The 23,085-nt window shown below is 52.4% G+C and overlaps 1 protein-coding gene across 2 annotated transcripts; it reads right to left on the bottom strand.

Moving 5' to 3' along the window:
* Positions 1 to 2,787: 2,787 nt before the first annotated feature.
* LOC109571404 (galactosylceramide sulfotransferase-like) lies at positions 2,788 to 18,873 on the bottom strand. 2 transcript variants are annotated; one of them, XM_070769840.1, is made up of 4 exons: positions 18,782 to 18,873; positions 17,135 to 17,210; positions 6,296 to 6,435; positions 2,788 to 4,228 (listed from the first exon to the last, which is right to left on the bottom strand). In XM_070769840.1, exons 2-4 carry the CDS (start codon positions 17,162 to 17,164, stop codon positions 3,088 to 3,090), a joined length of 1,311 nt encoding a protein of 436 aa, XP_070625941.1. In that variant the 5' UTR covers positions 17,165 to 17,210; positions 18,782 to 18,873; the 3' UTR covers positions 2,788 to 3,087. The 2 variants fall into 2 exon arrangements, with proteins under 2 accessions (XP_070625941.1, XP_070625942.1); XM_070769841.1 differs by lacking the exon at positions 17,135 to 17,210.
* Positions 18,874 to 23,085: the final 4,212 nt, after the last annotated feature.

The following is a 23,085-nucleotide window of genomic DNA, read 5'->3' on the forward strand; positions in this document are numbered from 1 at the left end:
GGATGGCCTCAGGCTACAGGCGGAGGGTGGCTCTTAGGGGCGAGCCTGAGGGAGGGACGAAAGGAGGGGCCCCGGTTAGGGGCAGAGTCCTGACCCGGGAGAGTGTGTTCGTGTCCTGGGGCTGCCTTAACAAAGTCCCAACAGACTGGGTGGCTTCAAACAACAGGAGTTTATTCTTTCACAGATCTGGAGGCTAGAAGTCTGAAATCGCGGTGCCACGTTCCCTCTGAAACTCTGGGAGAATCCTTCATTGCCTCTTAGCTTCCGGAGGTGGCCGTCACCCCTGGCGTTCCTAGGCTGGCAGCTGCGTCACGCCAGCCTCTGCCTGTCTTCGCGTGGCGCGGTCCCTGTGCGTCCGTGTGTGTTCACATGACGCGTCCACGTCTCATCAGGACACCAGCCATGTTGGATTAGGGTCCACACCGAGGACCTCGTCTTTCTTGTTATATGTACAAAGACCCTGTTTCCAAATGCCAGTCATAGGGAACTGAGAGGTGGGACTCCAGCATGTCTTTTCAGGGGATACAGTTCAACCCCTAACAGAGAGGAACAAGTAGTTTCACTGCATTTCCCCCGGGGGCAGCCTTGATCCCTGCTTGGCTTTCACGGGTCTGGCCTACGGGTCGCCCCCACTGGCCAGTAACGGCAGAACCCGAGACTGAACTTGGTACCATGGCGCCCTCTGCTGTCCAGGTGTAGCAAGAGCAGCCCGGTTCCTGAAGGCGACCCCCTTGCAGAGCCGCTTGGAGACCTATTTTTCCGGCCACGGAAAAGCCCTTCAGTCCTGAGGCTGAGGTGGCCAACTGGAATGGTGCTGAAGGTCTGGGGGCTGCGAGCACCAGCTTGGCAGCTGACTGACCTGGGTTTGCGTCCTGCCTCTATGGTTGGCTGACTGGGTGACCCTGGGCTGGTGGCTCTGCTTCTCTGTGTCTCCATCACCTTCTCGGGGCAGCAAAGGGTATTGTGCATGTTCCCACAGGGCACAGTGCTGGGCACAGGGTGGTTGCTCAGTATCTGGCAACTACTCATTATCAAAATGTTAATTGTGTTAATATGTGAGTTAAGAACTGTACTGATTTTAAAACAAACCAGGCAGATGATCAATGCTAATAAAGTAATTTATGTTCTTAGCATCTAGTAACGGCCAGATTTGTTCTCCTTGGATCCCCTAAAGGGCCTAAGAGTGCCAATATTCATAATAATAAATAATGAAATAATATATCAGATTATTATTGGCATTTCTAGGCCCTTAGAGTTCCAGGGAAATAGAATTACGGGGTTCCACGAGCCAGAAAGTTATAATATTGCACTCGATCACATCTCTCTCTGATTAATAAAAGGAGGGAAAATTCTCTAATAAATGTGGGGTCAGTTACAGCATTTCCTGCAAATACACCTAGCTATTGTCAGTTTTATTTATTTTCGCTTATGTCTCCTTATGAATAAAATAAAGACTCTGAGGGTGTGCTAATCTCTTGCTACAAGGAACACTATGAGGGTGCAGGCAGTAGCCCCAGGCGGTTGGTGGGGTCAAACCGGTCCCTGCCGACTGGAAGTCCTGGTTGCCCAGGACTGAGGTGTTTGCTGCAGTGTGGAGCTTTCAGGGCTGAAACCAGGTCGGCCCCAGGAACTGAAACAGTCGGTCACCCTCACTCCTTCCTACCCTGCTTGGACCAGAAGCTCACTCCAGGAGGAGGACTGACTCAAGCCCAGGGAGGTGAGTGATCGATCAGGCTGACTTATCTGGCTTCAAATTCTGACCCTGGCACTCTTAGCTGTGTGACCTTGGGAAGGTCACTTAACCTCTTTGAACTTTGGTCTCTAAAGGTAGGATGCTGTACATATTCAGATAAGATATATAAGCACTTGGTTTGGAGCCTGGCACAAACAGGTCTCCAAGAGTCTCCTGGCTGCAATTTCTGCCTTCCACATCTGGCTTCTGGCTCCTGGTTAGAGACCTAAGGAAGGGCCTTTGTCCCCTTGGGGAGGCTGAGGGAGGCAGGTGGTTTGAGCTGACAAATCCCCACCCTGATTGATCATACTTGACGTGCATGGCTGCTCTCTGGACCTGAGCTCCAGCAGGGCCTGGGCCATCTAGCTGACTGCTGTCTGCTCAGGACCAGCTCAAGGCTGGGGTGCACAACCAACAGCTAATAAATACCTTTTTTTTTTTTTTTGGATAATTGAACCCTAGGATGAGAGGGGGAAATCCAGGACTGAGGGAGGCTTGGAGCACAAGCAGAGGATGAGGCAGCCGGGAGAGGTCAGTGGGGGAGAGGGAGCCGGCAGGGACAGGGTGAACAGACATTGGCTGTGGAAAGGATTTGGGATCCTGGGGAGATGGTTTAGTACCGGGGTCTGATTCATCCTGCAAGCAATTCCCTTCTGTTCTCAGAAGGTCAATCCCACATGGTATATGGGATGGCGACTGCGCCTATCTCAAAGGGTTACTGTGAGGACTGATGAGATTGCAGGAGGAGCCCTCAGCCTGGGTCCAGGGTCTGCTAAGTGCTCCCCACCTCCCTGTCACTCTCATGCACACACACACACCCCCCGCCCCCCAACATGATCTTCTAGATCTTGGGACCTCACGGGAGTCCTTCAAACACAAAGGGCTTCAGCATGTGACAGATACACACCAAACTCCGCCCCACCCCTGGGCTCTGAACCCCTGGGCTCTGTCCACAGGTGCCCACTGCACTCCCTTGGGGTCCCCCATTCCCCACCACTCACATCCCCCGTGCACACACACACCAGGGCCTCGCCAGTCAGCACCACTGAGGCTGATTAACAAAAACACATCAAATTCTTTTACTTCTGAAGTCTCCCCTTCAAGGGGAGCCAGAAAATAGAACATTCTTTTTGGGTGGAGGGTAGGGGGATTTAATTAAAAAAAAAAACCAAACACTCTAATTAGTCAAATACTGATCTCAGTTAGGCCCTGTGTGCCGTGGGCCCAGTCCTTGGCTGGTTGCACCCCTAAGAACAGCCCCACCTCACCCCAGGAACTGGGGTGGCACCAAGAGGGGCCGCAGGGGGGTGGCTGGCGGGACCCCCGCCGGGCCCTCCTCGGCGGGGGCCCCGGCGTCACCACCGCAGGAAGTCCCGGATGAACTTGCAGAGCTTGATGAACCACAGGTTGGCGCCCAGGTCCATCAGGTACTGGATCTCCGGCGTGAGCATGCGCCGGCAGAGCTGCGCATGCCGCTGCCCGATGCTCTTCTTGAGGTTGTAGCCCAGGATGGACTTGGCGCCCAGCGGCTGCCAGGGCTGCATGGCCGAGTCCTGGATGGCCGCCGCGTCCACCGCGCGGCCGCCGTCGATGCAGATGCGGCGCATGCGCTCGTTGGCGCGCCGCAGGGCGGCCACCTCGCGGGCCATGCGCTCGCGCCCGAAGGCCTCCACCTTGCGCCAGAAGCTGGCGTTGAAGTGGCGGTAGAGGCGCGCGTCCAGCACGTTCCAGGCCGTGGCGCGCCGGTACAGCTCGCCTGAGAGGCGCGGCACGGCCGAGGCGCGGCGGGCGTTGAGCTTGAAGTAGAGCACGTCCTCCAGCTCCCAGCACAGCAGGTCCTTGAGCAGCACGAGCGACTCGTCGAAGTACTCCTGCAGCAGCACCAGGTGGAAGTGGCGCTCCACCTCCAGGATGTGCTCCTGCACCTGCGGGCTGCTGGGGTCCAGGTCGCTGTCGTAGCCCAGGTCGAAGAAGAGCAGGTTGCGGAGGTAGTGGGCGTTGTAGCCGCGGGGGTCGTAGTAGCGGTCGGGGTCCTGCAGGAACTCGGCCAGCTTGTCGCGGCCCGAGAGCTTCCACGTGAAGGGCACCACGGAGCCGAAGTAGTGGAAGGAGGACTCGAAGAGGCGGGCGGGGTCGCGCAGCACGGTGATGAAGGTGGCGTTGGGCGCCACCAGGCCCCGCACCTCGTCGTAGTGGAAGCGCATGTGGTTGCAGATGATGTTGAAGCAGGCCCCGGGCCGGTAGTCCTGCACCAGGCTGCGCGCGAAGAAGGCGGGGTAGTCGAAGTCGTTGCGGCCGTTGGGGAAGGCGAACTTGAGCCCGTGCTTCTGGCCGAAGCGGAACAGGATGTTGAGCAGCGTGCTGCTGGCCGTCTTGTGCGTCTTCATGAACACGATGTCCCGCCGCGGCTGGCAGCCTCCCGCCGAGCCGTTGGCCGAGGTGGGAGCCTCTGGCTCCCTCGGGGCCGGAGAGCAGGGTGCCGCGCCCTCGGGGGTCCTGCTGGGGATGGAGGGGTGGCAGAGCCTCAGGATTCGGCCTGCCGGCCCCTCCACCCCGGGTCTACAGAGCAGGTGGCTGGGAGTGGGGGGCGGGTACCCCAGGGACTCGCCATGGTCGGGGAGCCGGGGGACCAGATGGGCCTGTGTTCCAGGTTGCAAGGTTTAGGTCAGTGGTTTGGCCTATCTGGCCTTACTTTCCTCTTCTGTGAAATGGGGACAGTTGCCGGGAGCCGGTGAGGCATTCCACTCGTGACAAAGGTCATGAGGAAGGAGGCTCGGCATACGCAAAGGCGGGATCGAGCCTCAGGAGTCCCCCCGGATATTCTCGAGCATTTTCCCCCAAAAAAACCAGAGTCTGCCTACTTTATTGCTTTGTGCTCTCACCTCTGACTTTACTGGGGGCTGTCCCCTACCACCATCTCGCTCTCTCTCTGTCAAAGAGTTAACTTACAGCTCCAATTAATAAAGTTCCTGGGCAATTAGGAGTGTTTAAATCCAAACCCCTCAGATGGCTCTCTAACTCGCCTGACAAGTTTACCCGGACTCCTGCAGCTATGCATACGATTGTTTACAGTCTCCCAGCCTCCAGAGGCACGGGAAGCTTAAGATATTCAAATAGCTTAGAGCCTCTCAGAGAGTTAGAAACTGTCAGAATAAGACTAGTAAGGGATTTCATTGATGAGTCAATGCTTGCTGCCAAGTTTTCACATCCCCTGAATTGTATCCTTGAATGTGTATTAATTAATAGTTGGTATATAGTAAAAAATAAGTAGTGGCCTTGGTGTTAGTAACTTTAGACCCTTAAGGTAATAAATTCTTTCTTTGTTGTAAACCCATTACACATCCACCCTATAGGAATGCAATTTTATCTTGGGAAGATGGTGCCAAACCTTAAAATAATTACTCTTAGAGAAAATAAGTCTTTGTTGATAAGTCCTTGTCAAGAGTCATAAAATGTTAGTAGGCCTTCTGGCCAGAAGATGATGTAAATCACCTAAACCATTTGTATACGATAAATTTGCAGGAAAGAAACCTTGGTTTTTGATAAGAATCAAAGACTGCTGACTTTGCATCCCCTATTATCCTCTATGTGTAACTTAGGGTATATAAGCCCCTGTTAAAAATAAAGCTATGGGCCTTGTTCACCAGCGCTTGGTCTCCCCATGTCATTCTTCCCTTTAACTTCCAGCTGAGTCTCCATCTGGAGCTCGGAACCCACCACGCTTACTAATCATGCCTGGGCTTCTAAGACCCACTCGAGAAGGTGTCTAGGGTGAGGCACCTTCCGCTATTCGAGAGGGCGCCTGCGGCCTACGTAAGTGGTGCAAACTTCTTGTCTTGAAGTTTTATTGGTCTCCCGCGTAAACCAAGCTACTCAGCTTCTTTTCTCCACTGAATTTTCCTACTGAGCTATCCTCATTCTATTGTTCTCTATATCTCTAATTAGCATATAAATAGTCGCCTAGGCCGTCTCTCCTTCGAATACCCTGGATCAGCTGGGGCTGGTCCCCGGCAGACAGTAACCCTCTTTGTGGTGTTGCTGTGAGGACAAGAACAAGTCTCATTCATGGCCACTTGATGTACATTCATCATGAGTTCCTATGAGGCTGGACCACATGAAACCCTGCATGCAAAAATGGGCATTTCCTCTAGTTCGACTTAATACCTCCAACTAAGGGCACAGGCTTGGGTAGGTGATCAGCCCAATGGGGAGGCAGGATGACCTCATGGTTAGGAGCCAGGCTTGGAGGCAGGCAGACCGCAGTTTGAATCCAGGCCTGTGCCAGCCGAGCGCTCTTGGACTGGGCATCCCCACCTCCCGGCCCCGCTGGAGCCCACCGTGCAGATGGTGATATTTTATTCTTACGCTCCATGTCCGGCTCTGTTAGCACACCCACTTCACAGATGAGGACACCGAGGCTCGGGGTTCCACAGTGAGTTCCCTGCCTTCAGTGGGACTTCTGCCCTGGGCACAGGGTGGCCACCCAGGAGGTAGCCCTTGTCATGAGAATGGGAGCCAACCCTCTGCTACCCCCAGCCCTCAGCTGCCCCCAGGGCCACTCACGTGGAAGCCAGGCCAGTGTACAGCGGGGGGACGGCATAGGAGTACAGCAGTAGCAGGAAGCTGGTGAAGAGCGCTCCCAGCACCAGCCCCTTGGCCATGGACTCCCAGCGCTTCTTCTGTGGCAGCGGCATCTCAGACACCTGCAGGGGGTGGGTGAGGGGGTGCAGAACAGGGCACGTGTTAGGAGGCCGGCCCCAGGGAGCCCTCACCACCATCCCCGGCCAGGCTGGCTTGAGAGGCAGCTTTTAACATTGGGACCTGCCTTCGCCAGCTCTGTGGCCACCCCCACCTCAGCAGTCCAGATAAGGACAGCATCTGGGCTGCAGATGGACACGGTGGACAAAGCCAATGCCAAGAAAGGCTGGGGCGAGAGGCAGGGGAAGGCTCTGCTGCCTGGGTCAGTTTTCATTTGTGAGCTGAGTGGCGGGTATATGGGTGTTATCCGTTTTATTTTTTTGTAGACCTTTCTGGGCTTCATAATGAAATCATCTAAATAAAACAAGGAAAAGAAGACCCTTTCCTAGTGCCCTGTATCCCCAGGCCTGGGCCAGGGGTATCTACAGAGAGGGCCCTGGGGCCTGAGTCTCTCATCTTTCTGAAGGTTCAGCCAACCTGCCTGGCCCCCCTGCCACCCTTCCCAGCTGTCCAGTGAGCAGCTGAGCTCCTTGTCTCTCCACACTGGCTCCTGTTCCCATGGGCTCTGTAGGGGACCAGGTGGAGCAACTGAGGCTCAGCGTGAGGAAGGAGAAGACTCAGCTCACACAGGCCTCTGCCCACATGTCTGCCTCTTCTCCAGCTGCTGGCAGGCTGGGTCAACCAGGTTAGGTCTGAATTGCAGGTGAACAACAAATGTTTTAGTTATCTGTATGTCCCAAATAATGCCTAGGATATACTTATACTAAAAATTATTCAGTATTTCTCTGAATATCAGATTTAACTAGATGTCCGGGGGCCGAATGAGTGTTCCAGCTCTCAGCAGGGAACCGCTGGACTGTGCCTACAGGGGGCACCTGTGCACCTTGAGACCAGTCTGTGACCTCAGGCTGAGTAGCAGGCAGCCCAGGAGCTGGAGCAGCCCATTCACCCTGAAATTCTCCCTTGGTCACAGCCTTTTTCAGCAGCAGCCTGGCCTTACTTTTCAGTCCCTGGTGGCTCAAGACAGTAAAGCGTCTGCCTGCAATGCAGGAGACCAGGGTTCGATCCCTGGGTTGGGAAGGTCCCCTGGAGAAGGAAATGGCAACCCACTCCAGTGCCCTTGCCTGGAAAATCCCATGGACGAAGGAGCCTGGTAGGCTACAGTCCATGGGGTCATAAGAATCGGACACGACTGAGTGACTTCACTTCACTTTTCACTTTCCTGGTTTTTCATTTGGGGGCTAGGTTTTAGGTCTGACTGTGGTGACCCTGTCAGCAGGGGGCTGAGGCCTGAGCTGAAATGGGGGTTGTTCAGGCAGAGCTGTGCGGATCCAGGACAGAGCTGGGACTCCGGGACCTTCTCATGGCCCCTTAGCTGCAAAGCCAAGGTCCCAAACTTTCCATTCCGTGCTGCACTGGGCCCCGGGTGCTGGAGGCCATGAGAGGTCATCCATGCCGCCCGCGATCACACACACGGCACGTCACCACTGACCCTGGGGCCAGAGGCCAGCCAGCCAGCCTGGAGGAGAACCCCTGGGAGAGTGACCGGAGGCACCCACAAACCTTTCCCAGAGAAGGGGCATTCCAGGCCTACCTGACCAGTCCCTCAGCCCCCCGCTGATCATCTAGAAAGTGCTCTCACAGGAAAGGACTGGCCGGAGGGAACCTGGCTTTCCTGGTGACAAGGACATATCTCTGTCCACTCTTAGGTGGGCAAGGTGGACAGGGTCGGGAGGGAAGGAGAGTGTTTCCGGAGGGTTTTCCTTTCAAAGGAAGACTGTAGAAACCCTCCCAGTTCTAACTCTTCTTCAGAAAGACTTGGGGAAAGTCACCCAAGTAAGGGTGTTCACAGCAGTTTGGTCAGAAAAAAAGAAACCACGTCAGTGTCCATCAGCAGGGAATTCACTGCACAAACCAAGGCCCATTCCCAGACAGAGGCATCTGTACCTGCTTTAACAGATAAAAAAAAAAAAAAAAAAGAAAAAGAAAACCAAGGTGGAGCTGAATGGACTGGCTCAAAAACACACCATGACCTACTAACATGAAAAAAGAAGTTCTGGGACAGCATGCCACCAAATCCATATAGGTGATGGTAAATACACACAGACCCAGTTAGAAACCCCTGGAGGGTAGTCTAGGTTTTAACAGTGGTATCCTCTGCATAGCTAGGGAGGGGGTATATGAGCAAATACTCTTCTATATTTGGCATTTCTGTAAGGGTTGGATTTCTTTATTAAAGAGAATATATTACTTTTTAATCAGAAAAAGGCAATAACGTGTATTTACTATATTTAAAGAATAGATAAAGCTTGCAAGGTGGGGAAAGTCAGCTCGCGCTGGTCTGGTCACAGAGAGGCCTAGGGGAGGGAGGTGCTGACCCGGGAGCCCCAGGCCCGGGTTTCAACCACAGGAACCCTTTGGAGCCCCAGTTTCTCATCCTAAAATGGGGAAGCTGGTGGTGCTAGCTCTCTCCCTGCCCCGCCCCAGAGATGGACCAGGCAAAGTGACTGGCACGTAGTTGTCACTCAAAGAGAGTGGGAACCTGCTCAAAGTCCTGTCCTTGTCACTCTCGGGGTGGGTCCCCCTTGCCAACCAAGCGCAAATCTGCCCCCCACCTCAAGCGCCCCCACCGGCCTCCTGTTCCTTGGGGTCCCACAGGGCAGTCCTGGGCTGGGCCAGAACCTCAGACTCGAACCCAAGCCCTGAGTGGAGGCCTGGGCCTCGGTTTCTGACTTTCAAATGTGGAGGGGTTCGGATTGCTGCCCTCTGACTCACTCCCTCAGGGCCCACCCCTGTCTCAGGAGCCCACTTACCAGGGCACCTTCCGGAACTCAGGGAGGCTGCTGGTGAGGCTCTGGGAGAGGTCAGGCAGCAGGGGGCAGACCAGCCTCCCAGGACCACCAATCAGGCTCTGCCTGGCCCCGCCCAGGCCCGCCCCCGACCTCCATCAGGGCTTTCCCTCATTCATTCGTTCATTTCCCACTCTGGTGTCCTCAAAAGCAGCAGGGCCCTGCCCTGCCAGGTGCTGGGCCCTGGGCCTCGCCACCCTCTGGGTTCACTTCTGAGCCCCTCTAGGAGCCAGACCCTGGGACGGGCCTTCTCCAGAGCATCTTACTGAGTCCACCCCGCTGTCCTCGGATTCACTTCTGAGCCCCTCTAGGAGCCAGGCCCTGGGACGGGCCTTCTCCAGAGCATCTTACTGAGTCCACCCCGCTGTCCTCGGATTCACTTCTGAGCCCTCTAGGAGCCAGGCCCTGGGACGGGGCTTCTCCAGAGCATCTTACTGAGTCCACCCCGCTGTCCTCAGATTCACTTCTGAGCCCTCTAGGAGCCAGGCCCTGGGACGGGGCTTCTCCAGAGCATCTTACTGACTCCACCCCGCTGTCCTCGGAGGCAGGCCTCCCTATCACCCCTGTTTTGCAGGTGGGGAAACTGAGGCTCTGGGTCACAAAGCAGGGGGCACAACTGGGATTCGAGCTGTGGTCTGTGGGCTTGCAGTGTGCATCTTCCTGGCTGTCCGTGGCAGCTGCTGCCCAGTGTGCCGCGCGCCCAGCCCCAGCCCGAGGGGAAAGGGTGTGCACAGCTGGACCTCACAGAAGGCCGAGGCTTGCAAGCAGCTGACAGTCCCAGGTCTGAGGCCATGAGGTGGTGGTGGCGGCTTAGTCGCTCAGTCGTGTCCAGCTCTTTGCGACCCCGTGGACTGTAGTCTGCCAGACTCCTCTGTCCGTGGCATGCATTTTCCAGGCAAGAATACTGGAGTGGGTTGCCATTTCCTCCTCCAGGGCATCTTCACCACCCAGGGATCGAACCCGTGTCTCCTGGCCGGCAGATTCTTTACCACTGAACCATCAGGGAAGCCTAAGGCCTTGGGGTACCGAGGACAATCGCAGCACGGCCCAAGCCTTCCAGCCTCCACCTTGGAAAACAGTGCCTCCAGAAGGCTGAGGCTCAGAGAGGGCAGAGCCCCCATCAAGGTCACACAGCACAGCAGTGGCAAAGACAGGACTAGAGCCTGAGTCTCCCTCCTCTGCTGTGGTGGGACAGTCCCAGGCACTCAGGGCAGACCGCCCCCCTCCCCACCCCACCCCTCTATTCCTGTCCTCCTGGGTTACCCCAGCCAGATCGCCCTCCGTGTGTGCCGACGGCTGGCTCCCGGCCAGACCCAGCACTCCTCCTGTTCAGCTGGACCAGCAGACTCCAGGGAACGAAGGGGAGATGGGGCTCATCCTCCACAGCATCCACACAGGGACCCCAAGCCCAGGATGGTGAGCCTTCCAGCCTAGGGCGCCACCAGCAGGCAGGCCTCCATCCCAGGGCATCCTGCTCCCCCAGGGGCCGTGCGCAGGGCAAAGGAAGACACTCATCTGGGGCCACGTCTGGCTGCCCCTTCCCTCTCCCTGCCTGAGCCACATCTGACTCCCAGGCTGCCTCTGCGGTCACTGGGAAACTGGATCGCTCCAATGACACCCAGGAGTGTGCTGGCTGGCTCCCTCTTGCTTCAGCGGCCGTGAATATTCATGAGTTCCCTCCCTGGGGAGAGCAGGTGGCATATCCCTGTAGTATCCCTGTACACTGTGGGTGCTGCCCCGGCCCTCTGCCCCCTGGGTGGTTCCCCCTGACCCTCTCTGGACCTCAGCAGCCCGGCAACTCCTCCATCCCAGGGCTCAGCAAGGTTCCCGGCGTCCTTGGCCCAAGGACACAGGCAGCCGCAGAGCCCTGCAGAGAGCCTGGGACTGGCTTGAAAGCCATGGGAGGGACACGAAGGCAGGTGAGCGGGGAAACTAACTGCTTCTCCAATCACATCTCATGTTAAGTCTCAAAGCTGCCCTCTGAGTCAGGTACTACCGTTAGCCACTCCCCAGGTAAAGAAACCCAGGCTCAGAGAGGTGAATTCACCTGTCCAAGGTCACACAATTAGCCATGAGCAGACAGAACCAGAGTCAAAACACGGACTTGCCAAACTCTAGGTCTTAGAGATGTCCAAGGCACGACCGGAGACCAAGGTTGGTCTAAAAGCTGGGAGAGCCCAGAGAGCCAGGACCTCAACCTGGATGGTGCCCTGGAGGCAAAGTACCTGAGCAGGGCTGGAGGACGAGTCTGATGAGACTTCACCTCTCTGAGCTCCAGGTTCTTCATCAAAAAGGTACCGAAATGCTGCCTCTCCTGCCTCCACCCCCGGTGAGGTGGTGGCACAGGACACCCCTGGATCAGCCTCCAGGGATCTGGGCTGATCAGAGATGCAGATCCTTCCCAAAGTCTCTGTGGGAACAGGTAGGTCTAGGGGCCCTCAGGCTCAGCCCAGGCACTGGAATCTCTCATCCTTGCTCAGCATTGCTCATGGACAGAGGGTGCCCAGAAAAGCCTCCCCGCTACACCCCACCAAATCCTTCCTTCAACACTGATGCCCAGAGCCCCACCATGGCCCATGCATGGGGCTTTAGGGACCGGAGTATCGCCATCAATTGATCATAATCACTACTGTGACGGTCAGTGATGCCACAGCGAGCACTTTCATAAACCGAGCAGCTGCCAGTGCCTCCGAAGGAGCAGCAGGCATGTGACCCTGTGTGCTCAGCGTTCTTTCCCCCAGAGCCCCGCCCAGCTTCCACGGAACAGGGGAAGCCCAGAGTCCTCCTCTCCCTGGGGGCTGAGCTGAGTCCAGGGCGGGCATCAAAGAGCAGACACCGAGGTTTAGGAGCGTGGACTCTGGACCAGAGTCTAGTCTTGTGCTCGGGACTCGCCATGCATCACGCACCCTCATAACCTTTGCAGGGAGCCCTCTTTATCCCCCACTGTACAGTAGACGAGAAAGCTGAGGCGCAAGGAGAGGAAGTGACAAGCCCAGAGTCGGGAGGTAGGGGGGCAGATGTAAGATCCTCATCCAGGTGGGAGTGGAGCACAAGCTTTTGAGCAAGAAGTGAAATTGTGAGAGGAGTGGGAATCTAGTAAGAAGAGCCAAGTAAATATTTTATTTACACACATATGTATCAGTAACATAGAGTTTTGGAAAAAATAAAGCACTGCAAGTTTGGGAACTTCCTGGTGGTCCACGGGGAAGAGGATACACTCCCAGTGCAGGGGCCCAGGTCCAACCCCGGTCAGGGAACTAGATCCCACGTGCTATAACCAAAGATCCCATATGCCACAGTTAAGACCCGGTGCAGCCAAGTAGACCTTTTTATTTTAACCTGAAATTTTCATATTTCTAAATATTGTTCTTGTCCTAGTGGATTGAGGCCAAGCATAAGGGAAATCTACTCATTGCTGCTGCTCTGAATATTTCTACTTGGAGTTTGATCACTGCATTTTCTCTTTGACAACAACGCTGCTCTAGTAGCCACTGTAAACAGTGCATTGTATGCTGCTGCTGCTAAGTCGCTTCAGTCGTGTCCGACTCGGTGTGATCCCATGGACTGCAGCCTACCAGGCTCCTCCATCCATGAGATTTTCCAGGCAACAGTAATGGAGTGGGGTGCCATTGCCTTCTCCCACAGTGCATTGTATAATTTGATTCAATTATTTTGATTTACCTAATTTTCATACTGTTCTTTAGTAGCCGGCCTTTAGCTGGGGTTCGATGTCCACAAGCACTTACCATACAAAAACTTCATTTTAGAATGGCGAATGATCACCCAATAAGAGTTTTGTTAGGAAAATTATTTGAGAATGATAGAAGATGCCTAAGGAAACTTCTGATCCAGTGACGCTCAAAGGAACAGACTATAAAATAAATTGGGAGAGATAGAGGGCAATTTCAGTGTAGTATAACCTAGACTTCTACTTTTTTATTATATATTCATTTATATCCAGAAAAACAAAGATGAAATTCTAAAGATGCAAATGCATGCTAATATCTAATCCTCTCATTCACACCAGTTCATTTTGTATGCAATTTTGGTTCCAGAAATGTACATTTTCCTCTCCCATAAAATTAGTCTAGAGGCTGGACATGAAAACAAGTTACTAGTAGCCAGTTTTTCAGTTATAAGTGACCCACAACTTAAAACTCACTGCAGTAGAGACACAACAGTCCGAACAGCTTCCTCTCTGCCAGCCCTTTTATTAAGGCTTCGTAAAAAGTGAACGGTATGCGTGCACGTGTTTAGTGACTCAGTCGTGTCCGACTCTCTGCGACCCTTCGGCCTGTAGCCTACCAGGCTCTTCTGTCCGTGGGACTTTTCAGGTGAGAATATTGGAGTGGGTTGCCATTTCCCTCTCCAGCGGATCTTGCCGACCCAAGGATCAAACCCACACCTTTTCTTTCTGCTGCATCGCAGGCGGATTCTTTACCCACTGAGCTGTGGTATAGAATATCGAAAAACCAACAAGCGCTGATTCAAAGCAAATTCCTCTCTTAATTACAACACCATGTGGTAACCCACTCCAGTGTTCTTGCCTGGAGAATCCCAGGGATGGGGGAGCCTGATGGGCTGCAGTCTAAAGGGTCGCACAGAGTCGGACACAACTGAAGCGACTTCGCAGCAGCAGCAGCAACAGGTCAAGAGAGTTTAACATCTGAGACAAGGGCAACTCATTAAAACAATAGCATCTTGATGTAGTAATTAAGAAATATGACTCCATGGCTGTCATGGATATCTCAAGCACTTTGGATCTTTTTATTGCTTTTATCGAAAACTACAATACAAAACACTACTTTGATTGGTGCTATATTGGGTAAGCAGTTAGCATATTAAAAAGCAGATATACTAGATATGCTAGATAAGCAGATATGTTGGATAGCATATTGAAAAGCAGAGACATTACTTTGCCAACAAAGGTCCATCTAGTCAAGGCATTGTTTTTTCCAGTGGTCATGCATGGATGTCAGAGTTGGACTATACAGAAAGCTGAGCGCTGAAAAATTGATGTTTTGAACTGTGGTGTTGGAGAAGACTCTTGAGAGTCCCTTGGACTGCAAGGGGATCCAGCCAGTCCATCGTAAAGGAGATCAGTCCTGAATATTCATTGGAAGGACTGATGTTGAAGCTGAAATCCAATACTTTGGCCACCTGATGTAAAGAACTGACTTGAAAAGACTGATTTGAAAAGACCCTGATGCTGGGAAAGATTGAAGGTGGGAGGAGAAGGGGACGACAGAGGATGAGATGGTTGGGTGGCATCACCGACTCAATGGACATGAGTTTGAGTAAACTCTGGCAGTTGGTGATGGACAGGGAGGCCTGGCATGCTGTGGTCCATGGGGTCGCAAAGAGTGGGACACGACTGAACGACTGGACTGAACTGAACTGAACTGGTAAGCTGTTTGGGAAGTATGAAGAAAAGACATGAATAAAAGCATTTTCTAAAGTGAGAGATGTTTGGGATTAGACGATGCGAGCTATTATATATAGAATGGATGAACATCAAGGTCCTGCTGTATAGCACAGGGAGCTATATTCCATGTTCTGTAATAAACCATAATGGAAAAAATATATATATATAAAAAATATATATATATGGAAAAAGAATATAAATATGTGTGTGTGTGTGTGTGTATAAGTGAATCACCTTACTGTCCACCAGGAACTAACACAACCTTGTAAATCAACTATACTTCAATAAAATAAATTTTAAAAAGAAGAGCTGCATGGAGCCAAGCCTTCCGGAGTGAGAGTGTTGGTTGCAGGAGCTGTGCCTGCAGCCTTGCCAGAGGGGGCTCTTCCCAAGTGTCAGTGACACCGGCTCTGGTTGGTTCTGCCCCCATGGGAAAATTTCTTTTTTGTATAATTTTATTTGCTTCTTTTCGGCCGTGCTGGGTCTTTGTGGCTGCGTGGGCTTTTCTCTAGCTGCGGCAAGCCGGGGCCGCTCTCTAGTTGGGGCCCACGGGCTTCTCTTTGAGGTGGAGCACAGGCTCAGGGGCATGCGGGCTTCAGTAGTTGCAGCACGTGGGCTCAGTAGCTGCGGTTCCCAGACTCTAGAGCACAGGCTCAACAGCTGTGGCCCAGGAGCTTAGCTGCTGCTGGGCATGTGGGGTCCTTCCGGGCCAGGGATCGAACCCGTGTCTCCTGCATTGGCAGGTGGAGTCTCCACCACTGAGCCAGCAGTACAGGTGTTCTGCAGGTATTGACTGAGCACCTGTACAGCGCCCAGCACTGGGGTGCAGGCTGCCCAGTGCATGGAGCCCAGGCTTTCAGGGCGGGGGGCGAGAGAGGTGCAGGCAGACAGCTGCAGGTGCTCTGATGGAGACACACAGGCAGAGCTTCCTGGTGCAGAGAACACACCGGATCCAGCCTGGAGGGGCGGCAGCGGGGGTGGATGCTCGGGGCCCGAGACCACCCAGAGGGGCTGGATGGGGGGTGGGTGCTCAGGGCCGGTGACCGCCCAGAGGGACGGGATGGGGCGTGGGTGCTCAGGGCCCCGTGAGCTAGAGGGGCGGGATGGGAGGTGGGTGCTCAGGGCCCTGTGATCACCTAGAGGGGCGGGAGAGAAGTGCAAGAGGCAGGGCATATATGTATACATAGAACCGAATCACTTTGTTGTACAGCAGATACTAACCGCATTGTAAAGCAATTATACTCCACATTAAAAAAAAAAAAAAGAAATCTACTGTTCCAACTCCTTTTTTAGCTTGGGTAGGGAAAAAGACATTAAAATGACATTAAAAATGAAATAGAAAATGCCTCAGCCGAGAGTGCCTAGAGAGACAGGACAAGAAAATGGAATGTGGCATCCTGGATAGGATCCCGGAATGGAAAAAAACTAAGCAAATCTAAATAAAACACAGATCTTAATTACTAATCACATAGCAATAATGGCTCATTAAAGGTCACAAACATACATATGAAAGTCAAGTGTTAATGTGAAGCATCTATGGGAACTTTCTGTAGTATCCTCACAATTTTTCGGTAAGTCTTTTTAGAATGGTTCTAAAAAATAAAGTTTGTAAAAAAACAATAATTAAAAAAAAAAAAAACAACCAACAATCAAATGCAACAGAACAGAAGGGAGGCCTTCCTCTGTGCAGGCTCTGTGTGCGCCCATGACCTCAGGTCTGACTCCCAGCATCTTGAAGGTAGAGACCAGTATTACACAGGCCAGGAGAGCGAGGCAGCTTGTATGGGCACCCTGCTAGCAATCACTGTTCTGTCTGATTCCAGCCTGGCTTCTGACTTCTCTCCTGGCTCAAGCTCAAAAGCCATTCCATGGGATATGCTGAGATGACATGAATTTTTCCCCTAAGTTCTAGGGTGGTTTCTGTCACTCTAACTATTCTGCACTACTGCGGCAGTTCCTAGAGGAAATTCCTCCTCCGCCTTTTATTACACCCAGTCTCTGAACGTTCACTGGGCACTGGTGTCAGATCCCTGAGAGAATGACACCTGAAGCCCTGTCTTCAAGGAGCTGGAGACAGACCCAACCCTGAAGACAGTTCAGTGGTATTTACTCAAGACCTGGCCAGGCCTGTCATCCTGAGAACTTCCTAGGCGTTACCTCTAACCTCACCTCACCCTGTTGCCCACCATGCCAGGCCCTACACCCTCTCATTTAATTCATAACAACCCTTGGGGAGGTGGCCTCATGCCCACTTTATGGATGAAGAAACTGAGGCGCCATAAGATTTTTGTGCTGCGCTGATTTGGACGGGAACTGAGATTCCAGCCCACTCTTCAGGGCTGTCCCCCAAAGTCTCCTACCTGCTTTCCTGAAGCACCACCCCCATTCCCTGCCACCCTGTCAGCCTCCACCAACCCCAGCTGGCCTCACCTCGGAGCCAGCGCAGGAGGAAGTGGTCATCAGCCTTGGGCAGTATGGGGAGCAGGTCCTGAAGGTTGTCCCGGAACTGAGGGAGGGGATACAGTGGTCAGAGGTGCTCCCACAATCCCAACGCTGTCCCAGACCTTCCCAGTCTCAGTCCACCGGTCAGTCCTGCCCAGGGACCCTGCAGAGTTAGCAGCACATGCCCGGACCAGGTTGCGACCTGGGAATGGGTCAGCCCTCAGCCCACCATGGCAGGAAGAGTTGGATCCTTCTCAAACCTGAGGAGTTCTTTGCCCCACAAGACCCTTCTTCTGTAGGTTCAAGGGAGGGTTATGCCGTTTCTGTTTTTATAAACATCCCTGGTGAATCTGATGCAGGCCCACCAGAACATTCTGGAGACGTTGCCTGGATATTGAGTCATGAGGGTCTGGACTTGGAAGCAAGTAGCTTAACCTTTCTGAGCCTCAGTGTCCTTGTCTGTGAAGTGGGGATAATGATACATTTGTGCCAGTCAAAGGAGTTTGTGAAGGTAAAGGCTTTAGATTCAGGCCTGGCTTGCAGCAGGTGACAGATGTGAGGCTCACAAACCAGGAGCCTCAAAAGAAACCCTTCTCCAGTGTCTGAAATTGCCCTTTCACAGGCTTAAGGTGTGAGCCACGGTTGTGATTGGAGAAGGAAATGGCAACCCACCCCAGTATTCTTGCCTGGAGAATCCCATGGACAGAGGAGCCTGGTGGGTTACAGTCCGTAGCATCGCAGAGAGTCAGGCGTGACTGATCGACTCAACAGCAACAGTTGGGATACCCTCCTGTCCCCAACGTTGCCACCCTGAATTCACAGCTTCCAGTCTCTGGCCACCTGCAAACTGATTTTTTTTGTGTGGCCATGCCACAGGGGTGTGGGATCTTAGTTCCCTGACCAGGGATTGAACCCAGGCCACAGCAGTGAGTCCTAACCACTGGATTGCCAAGGAATTCCTGGCAAATAGAATTAATGCTGTAGCAACTAAGACCTCCTCATGGTTAAGACACTACCAGGTGAGGCTCAGACTTCCCTGGTGGCTCAGACAGTAAAGCGTCTGCCTACAATGCGGGAGACCGGGATTCAATCCCTGGGTTGGGAAGATCTCTTGGAGAAGGAAATGGCAACCCACTCCTGTATTCTTGCCTGGAAAATCCATGGACGGAGGAGCCTGGTAGACTACAGTCCATGGGGTCGCAAAGAGTCCCATAGGGCTGTCTTGATAGCACCAATCCCTCCCCCCATTTCCCTTTAATGAAAACATTAACAATAGGGAGAAGGCTTACCGCCTGGGGATTCAGAAAGCCACAGAGAGAAACCAAACAAATAAAGGTTGCAATCTGGGCAGGAGACCTGGGCGGCTGTCTACCCAAGGCTGCCTCAGTGCAAAAGGCAGGGCCGCCCTCCTCCACCTTCTCAAGGGACAGGCGCCGGCAGAGGTGGAGAGCAGTACTGAGTCGCAGAGAGGCCCAGAGAGGGGGGCTCCTGGGCCAGGTGGGTGCCCAGCTCCCTGGACAACCTGTGCGCTGGAGCCGAAGGTCTGGACGCCCACTCTCCAGGGTCCCCTTCCGCAGCTGTGCCCCGGGGGCTGCTCGCCCCCTGCCCAAGCCTCCCCGCTCCCAAGTTCCTCACCCGGGTCAGCGCCTCCTGCTGCTGGGGGCTCAGGTCCCCAACTCGGCCGCTCAGGGTTCCCTGAGCGCCGGTGTCCAGGACGAGTCTGCCCGCCCTGCTGCCTGGGCTGTTTTTGCTGGGCGGGTCGGATGTTGGTCCCGCCCCCACGGCCTGGAGAGCACCCCTCCTTCCCCGACCCTTCCCGCCAGCTTTGCGCCTCCGCTCAGGGACTTTTCCCACAGTCGCTAAGGCACACCCTACCCGGGGCAGGGAGGTGACCTGCTCCAGAGGGATCCCAGAGCACAGACTCTAGGCGGGGGTCGGGGGGTGGGGAGGGCCACCAGGCTCCTCCCACCTCCCGGGCGACCTCATCCCAGGGGCTCCCACAGGGTCCCAAGGGACAGGCAAGACAGGGGGGCATCAGAGACATGTGGGCAACTTTCAGGGATCACAGCAGATCTCCTTCCCAACAAACTTAATAAATTTGGTTCACCCCTCCGGGTGGTAGCGTGCCTTTCTGCCAACCTGCCCCTGGTCTTGACCACAGGCTGGGTGCTTGCCAGTGCTCCCTAGCCGGTAGGAGCTCCGGTAAATGCAGAATGGTTTCAGCCTTCAAGACAGCCTGGAGGAGGGCCTTCCCTGGTGGTCCAGTGGTTAAGACTCCGCTCTGCCAGTGCAGGGGGTGCCGGTTCCATCCCTGGTTGGGGAACTAGGATCCCACATGCCCTGAGGTTTGGCAAAAAAAAAAAAAAAAAAAAAGATCCGGAGGATTGCATAAGGCAACCCAGGATGGGCTCCTAATCATAGTTATTACTGTCGAGACTCACCAGAGTAATGACCTGCAGGGATAGAGAGCTAAAAATGCACCCTCCCTCCCCAGGGTGAGCTCCTCAGCCCAAAGGCTGGGACCGGGACGTGGCAGTGTGCAGATGGCAGCCCCGGGCGGGTGGTGGAGGGTTGGGAAGCCCAAGGTGCTGGGCAGCTGCCACAGGTGTCCAGGGCGGCATCCGAGAGCCAGGCAGAGGTCACCAGGGACGGTGAGAAAACCCAGGTTGCCTGGGCAGGAATTTTCGAGGGAGAGGAGCAGGCGGGAGGTGAAGGGGAAGAGGGTGGTTAGTCTTGTCACTGGAACCTTTATCCTCTGTCCTCACTTGCAGTCAAACCACGTTCTGCGCTTCGCTGGCCAAGCTGGTGGCCGCCAGCCATGTGTGGCCGGGCATTGGGAACGTGGCTTGTCATTAGTGCAAATGGAGATGAGCTGTAACTGTGAAATGCACACCAGACCTTGAAGACAGCACTCCCCGAAATGAAATGAAATAGCTCATTAATTGTTATACAGATTACATCTTGAAGTAATATTTTTTGATACACTGGGTTAATATATTGTTAACATTAATTGCACCATTTTTTCACTTTTTAATAATCTATAATTTTTTAATTAATAAACTTATTTTTAAGGGCAGTTTTGGATTCACAGCAAAACTGGGCAGAAAGAAGTATAGAGAGCTCTCATATACCCCCGTCCCTTCACCCCACAGCCTCCCCCACCGTGGACGCCCCCCACCAGCAGGGACATTGATTACAATCAGTGACTTGGTGTTGTACATGCTATGGGTTGGTCAATGTATAATGACATATTCACCGTCGTGGTACCATAGAGAGTAAATTCACAAGCTCACTGCCCTACAAATCCTCTGTGCTCTCTGCCTTCTCTGTTTTCACTTTGTAAGAATGTGAGGACCAGAAAAGTTAAAATTACATGTGTGGCTCACATTTGTGGCTTGCATTATACTTCATTTGGGCAGTACTGTCCTGGAAGGATTTTAAATCTTAAGGAAAAAAGAAAAAGAAATTACCAAAGGCTAAAAGAAAGTAGAAGCGACGCTTACCACGTTTCTAGAAGGGGATGGTCTGCACTTAAAAACAATGACAGAAATCACAAAGGGCGATCAATTGGTTTGCCTACATAAACATACAAAAATCTGTGAAACAAGAAATGGAATTCAGGCATTTAGTCACTATTGGCTAATGTGAATTTGGGAAAAAATAAAATGGGACAGAAATTGACATCCTCATAAAGCAGGGGTCCGCAGCCTCCGGGATCTGACGCCTGATGCTCTGAGTGGAGCTGATGTAACGAGAGCAGAAATCAAGTGCACAGTGACTGTCATGTGTTGAGTCACCCTGAAACCACCCCCACCCCCTTGGGGTCTGTGGGAAAATCGGCTTCCACGAAACTGGTCCCTGGTTCCAAAAAAGGTTGGGAAACGCCATTATAAAGAAGGCAGGCAAACTGATAAAAATGGCCAAAGGACGCAAGGCACCAATTACCAGAAGAGAACATGCACAGTGGCAATAATCACGTGGTTAATGCTTAACCTCCAGGTCACCAAAGGAGTATGTATACAAGCAATGACATGCTTTTTCCTCCAACAAATCAGCAACAAAAGAAAATAAACACACACAAACACACAGACACAAAATCGCTTTAAAAACGAAAATAAATTTCATTATAAGTTGGTGAAACGGAGACATTCATATGTTGCTGGCAGGACTGCAAATCCACTTCAGCTTTTCTAGAAACTACGGACAATACCTATTATTAGAATCCTTCAATCGTTTACCACGTTACCCAATAATAATCCTAACTAACAAAAGATTTCCAGCTTAAAGTTGTTTGTGGTTAATAGGAATATTGGAAACGATTTTTCAGAAAACCACTGCGCTTAATATGATGATGAAGACGTTATAGCAACATGGAAAAAATACCGTGAAACAAGTTGGAGAAGGCAGGACCACGTGACATACGCCGTGTGGTGTGTGAGCTCAGTGCGCAGTCGTCACCAACTCTGTGCCACCCCGTGGACTGCAGCCCACAAGACTCCTGGTCCAGGGGATTTTCCAGGCAAGAATACTGCAGTGGGTTGCCACCTCCTCCTCCAGGGGATCTTCCCAGCCCAGGAATCGAACCCGCATCTCCTCCATTGCAGCGGATTCTTTACCACTGCGCCACGTGGGGAGCCCTATGCTTCCAGAATGTAAAACAAACTCCACTAAATAAAAGAAAAGGCAGACAAGAGAAGAGACGTGTCCCCAACTTTTCTCACTCCTTGGGAAATCATAGTTTTTAAATACCACAGGTAACAAGCCACCTCTGAAGAGAAGTCTTTATTTAACTAACACTTTGCCAATGTTTTCTACGGGCCAGGCCCTGCCCTAAGGGCTTTGTAAATATTAGTTCAGGCTGTTTAATAGGTAATGGGAGCCACATTGGTAATTTTAAGTTCTTTAAAATGTAAAGACTTAAATTTTAAACACATTAAATTAAAATTTAGACACATGAAAATTTTAATTGTAATAATACAGTTTATTTAAGATAATGCCTCCGAAGTATTATCATTTTGGTGTATAATCGATATGCTTAATAAATGAAATCATTATTTAATCAATAAGTTAATAGTGAGAGAAATCAAAGAACTAAAGAGCTTCTTGATGAAAGTGAAAGACGAGAGTGAAAAAGTTGGCTTAACGCTCAACGTTCAGAAAACTAAGATCATGACATTGGGTCCCATCACTGTACTTCATGGCAAATAGATGGGGAAACAATGGAAACAGTGACAGACTTTATTTTGGGGGGCTCCAAAATCACTGCGGATAGTGACTGCAGCCATGAAATTAAAAGACGCTTGCTCCTTGGAAGAAAAACTATGACCAATCTAGACAGCTTTTAAAAGGCAGAGACATTACTCTACCAACAAAGGTCCATCTAGTCAAAGTTATGGTTTTCCCAGTAGTCATGTACGGATGTGAGAGTTGGACTATAAAGAAAGCTGAGCACTGAAGAATTGATGTTTTGAACTGCCGTGTTAGAGAAGACTCTTGAGAGTCCCTTGGACTGCAAGGAGATCCAGCCAGTCCATCTTAAAGGAAATCAGTCCTGAATATTCATTGGAAGGACTGATGCTGAAACTCCAATACTTTGGCCACCTGATGTGCAGAACTGACTCATTGGAAAAGACCCTGATGCTGGGAAAGATTGAAGGCGGGAGGAGAAGGGGACGACAGAGGATGAGGTGGTTGGATGGCATCACCAGCATGATGGGCATGAGTTTGAGCAAGCTCTGGGAGTTGGTGATGGACAGGGAAGCCTGGTGTGCTGCAGACCATGGGGTTGCAAAGAGTCATACATTACTGAGTGCCTGAACTGAGCTGATCGTGCATTCTTTTTTTTCTTTGGATCAAGTCTTTGAAGTCCAGCCTTCGTTTTGGGTGGCACATTTCAGCTCCAACCAGCCTCATTTCAAATGCTGGACCCGCCACATACG

Source organism: Bos indicus, chromosome 17, assembly GCF_029378745.1.
Source record: "Bos indicus isolate NIAB-ARS_2022 breed Sahiwal x Tharparkar chromosome 17, NIAB-ARS_B.indTharparkar_mat_pri_1.0, whole genome shotgun sequence".
Classification (NCBI taxonomy): domain Eukaryota; kingdom Metazoa; phylum Chordata; class Mammalia; order Artiodactyla; family Bovidae; genus Bos; species Bos indicus.

Excerpts from the sequence above, each read along its gene's own strand:
- LOC109571404 (XM_070769840.1), bottom strand. The coding sequence starts at position 17,164 with ATGACCACTTCCTCCTGCGCTGGCTCCGAG. Across the intron at positions 6,436-17,134 it reads CCTCCTGCGCTGGCTCCGAG|GTGTCTGAGATGCCGCTGCC; the intron begins GTGAGGCCAGCT and ends CACCCCCTGCAG. Across the intron at positions 4,229-6,295 it reads TACACTGGCCTGGCTTCCAC|GACCCCCGAGGGCGCGGCAC; the intron begins GTGAGTGGCCCT and ends CATCCCCAGCAG.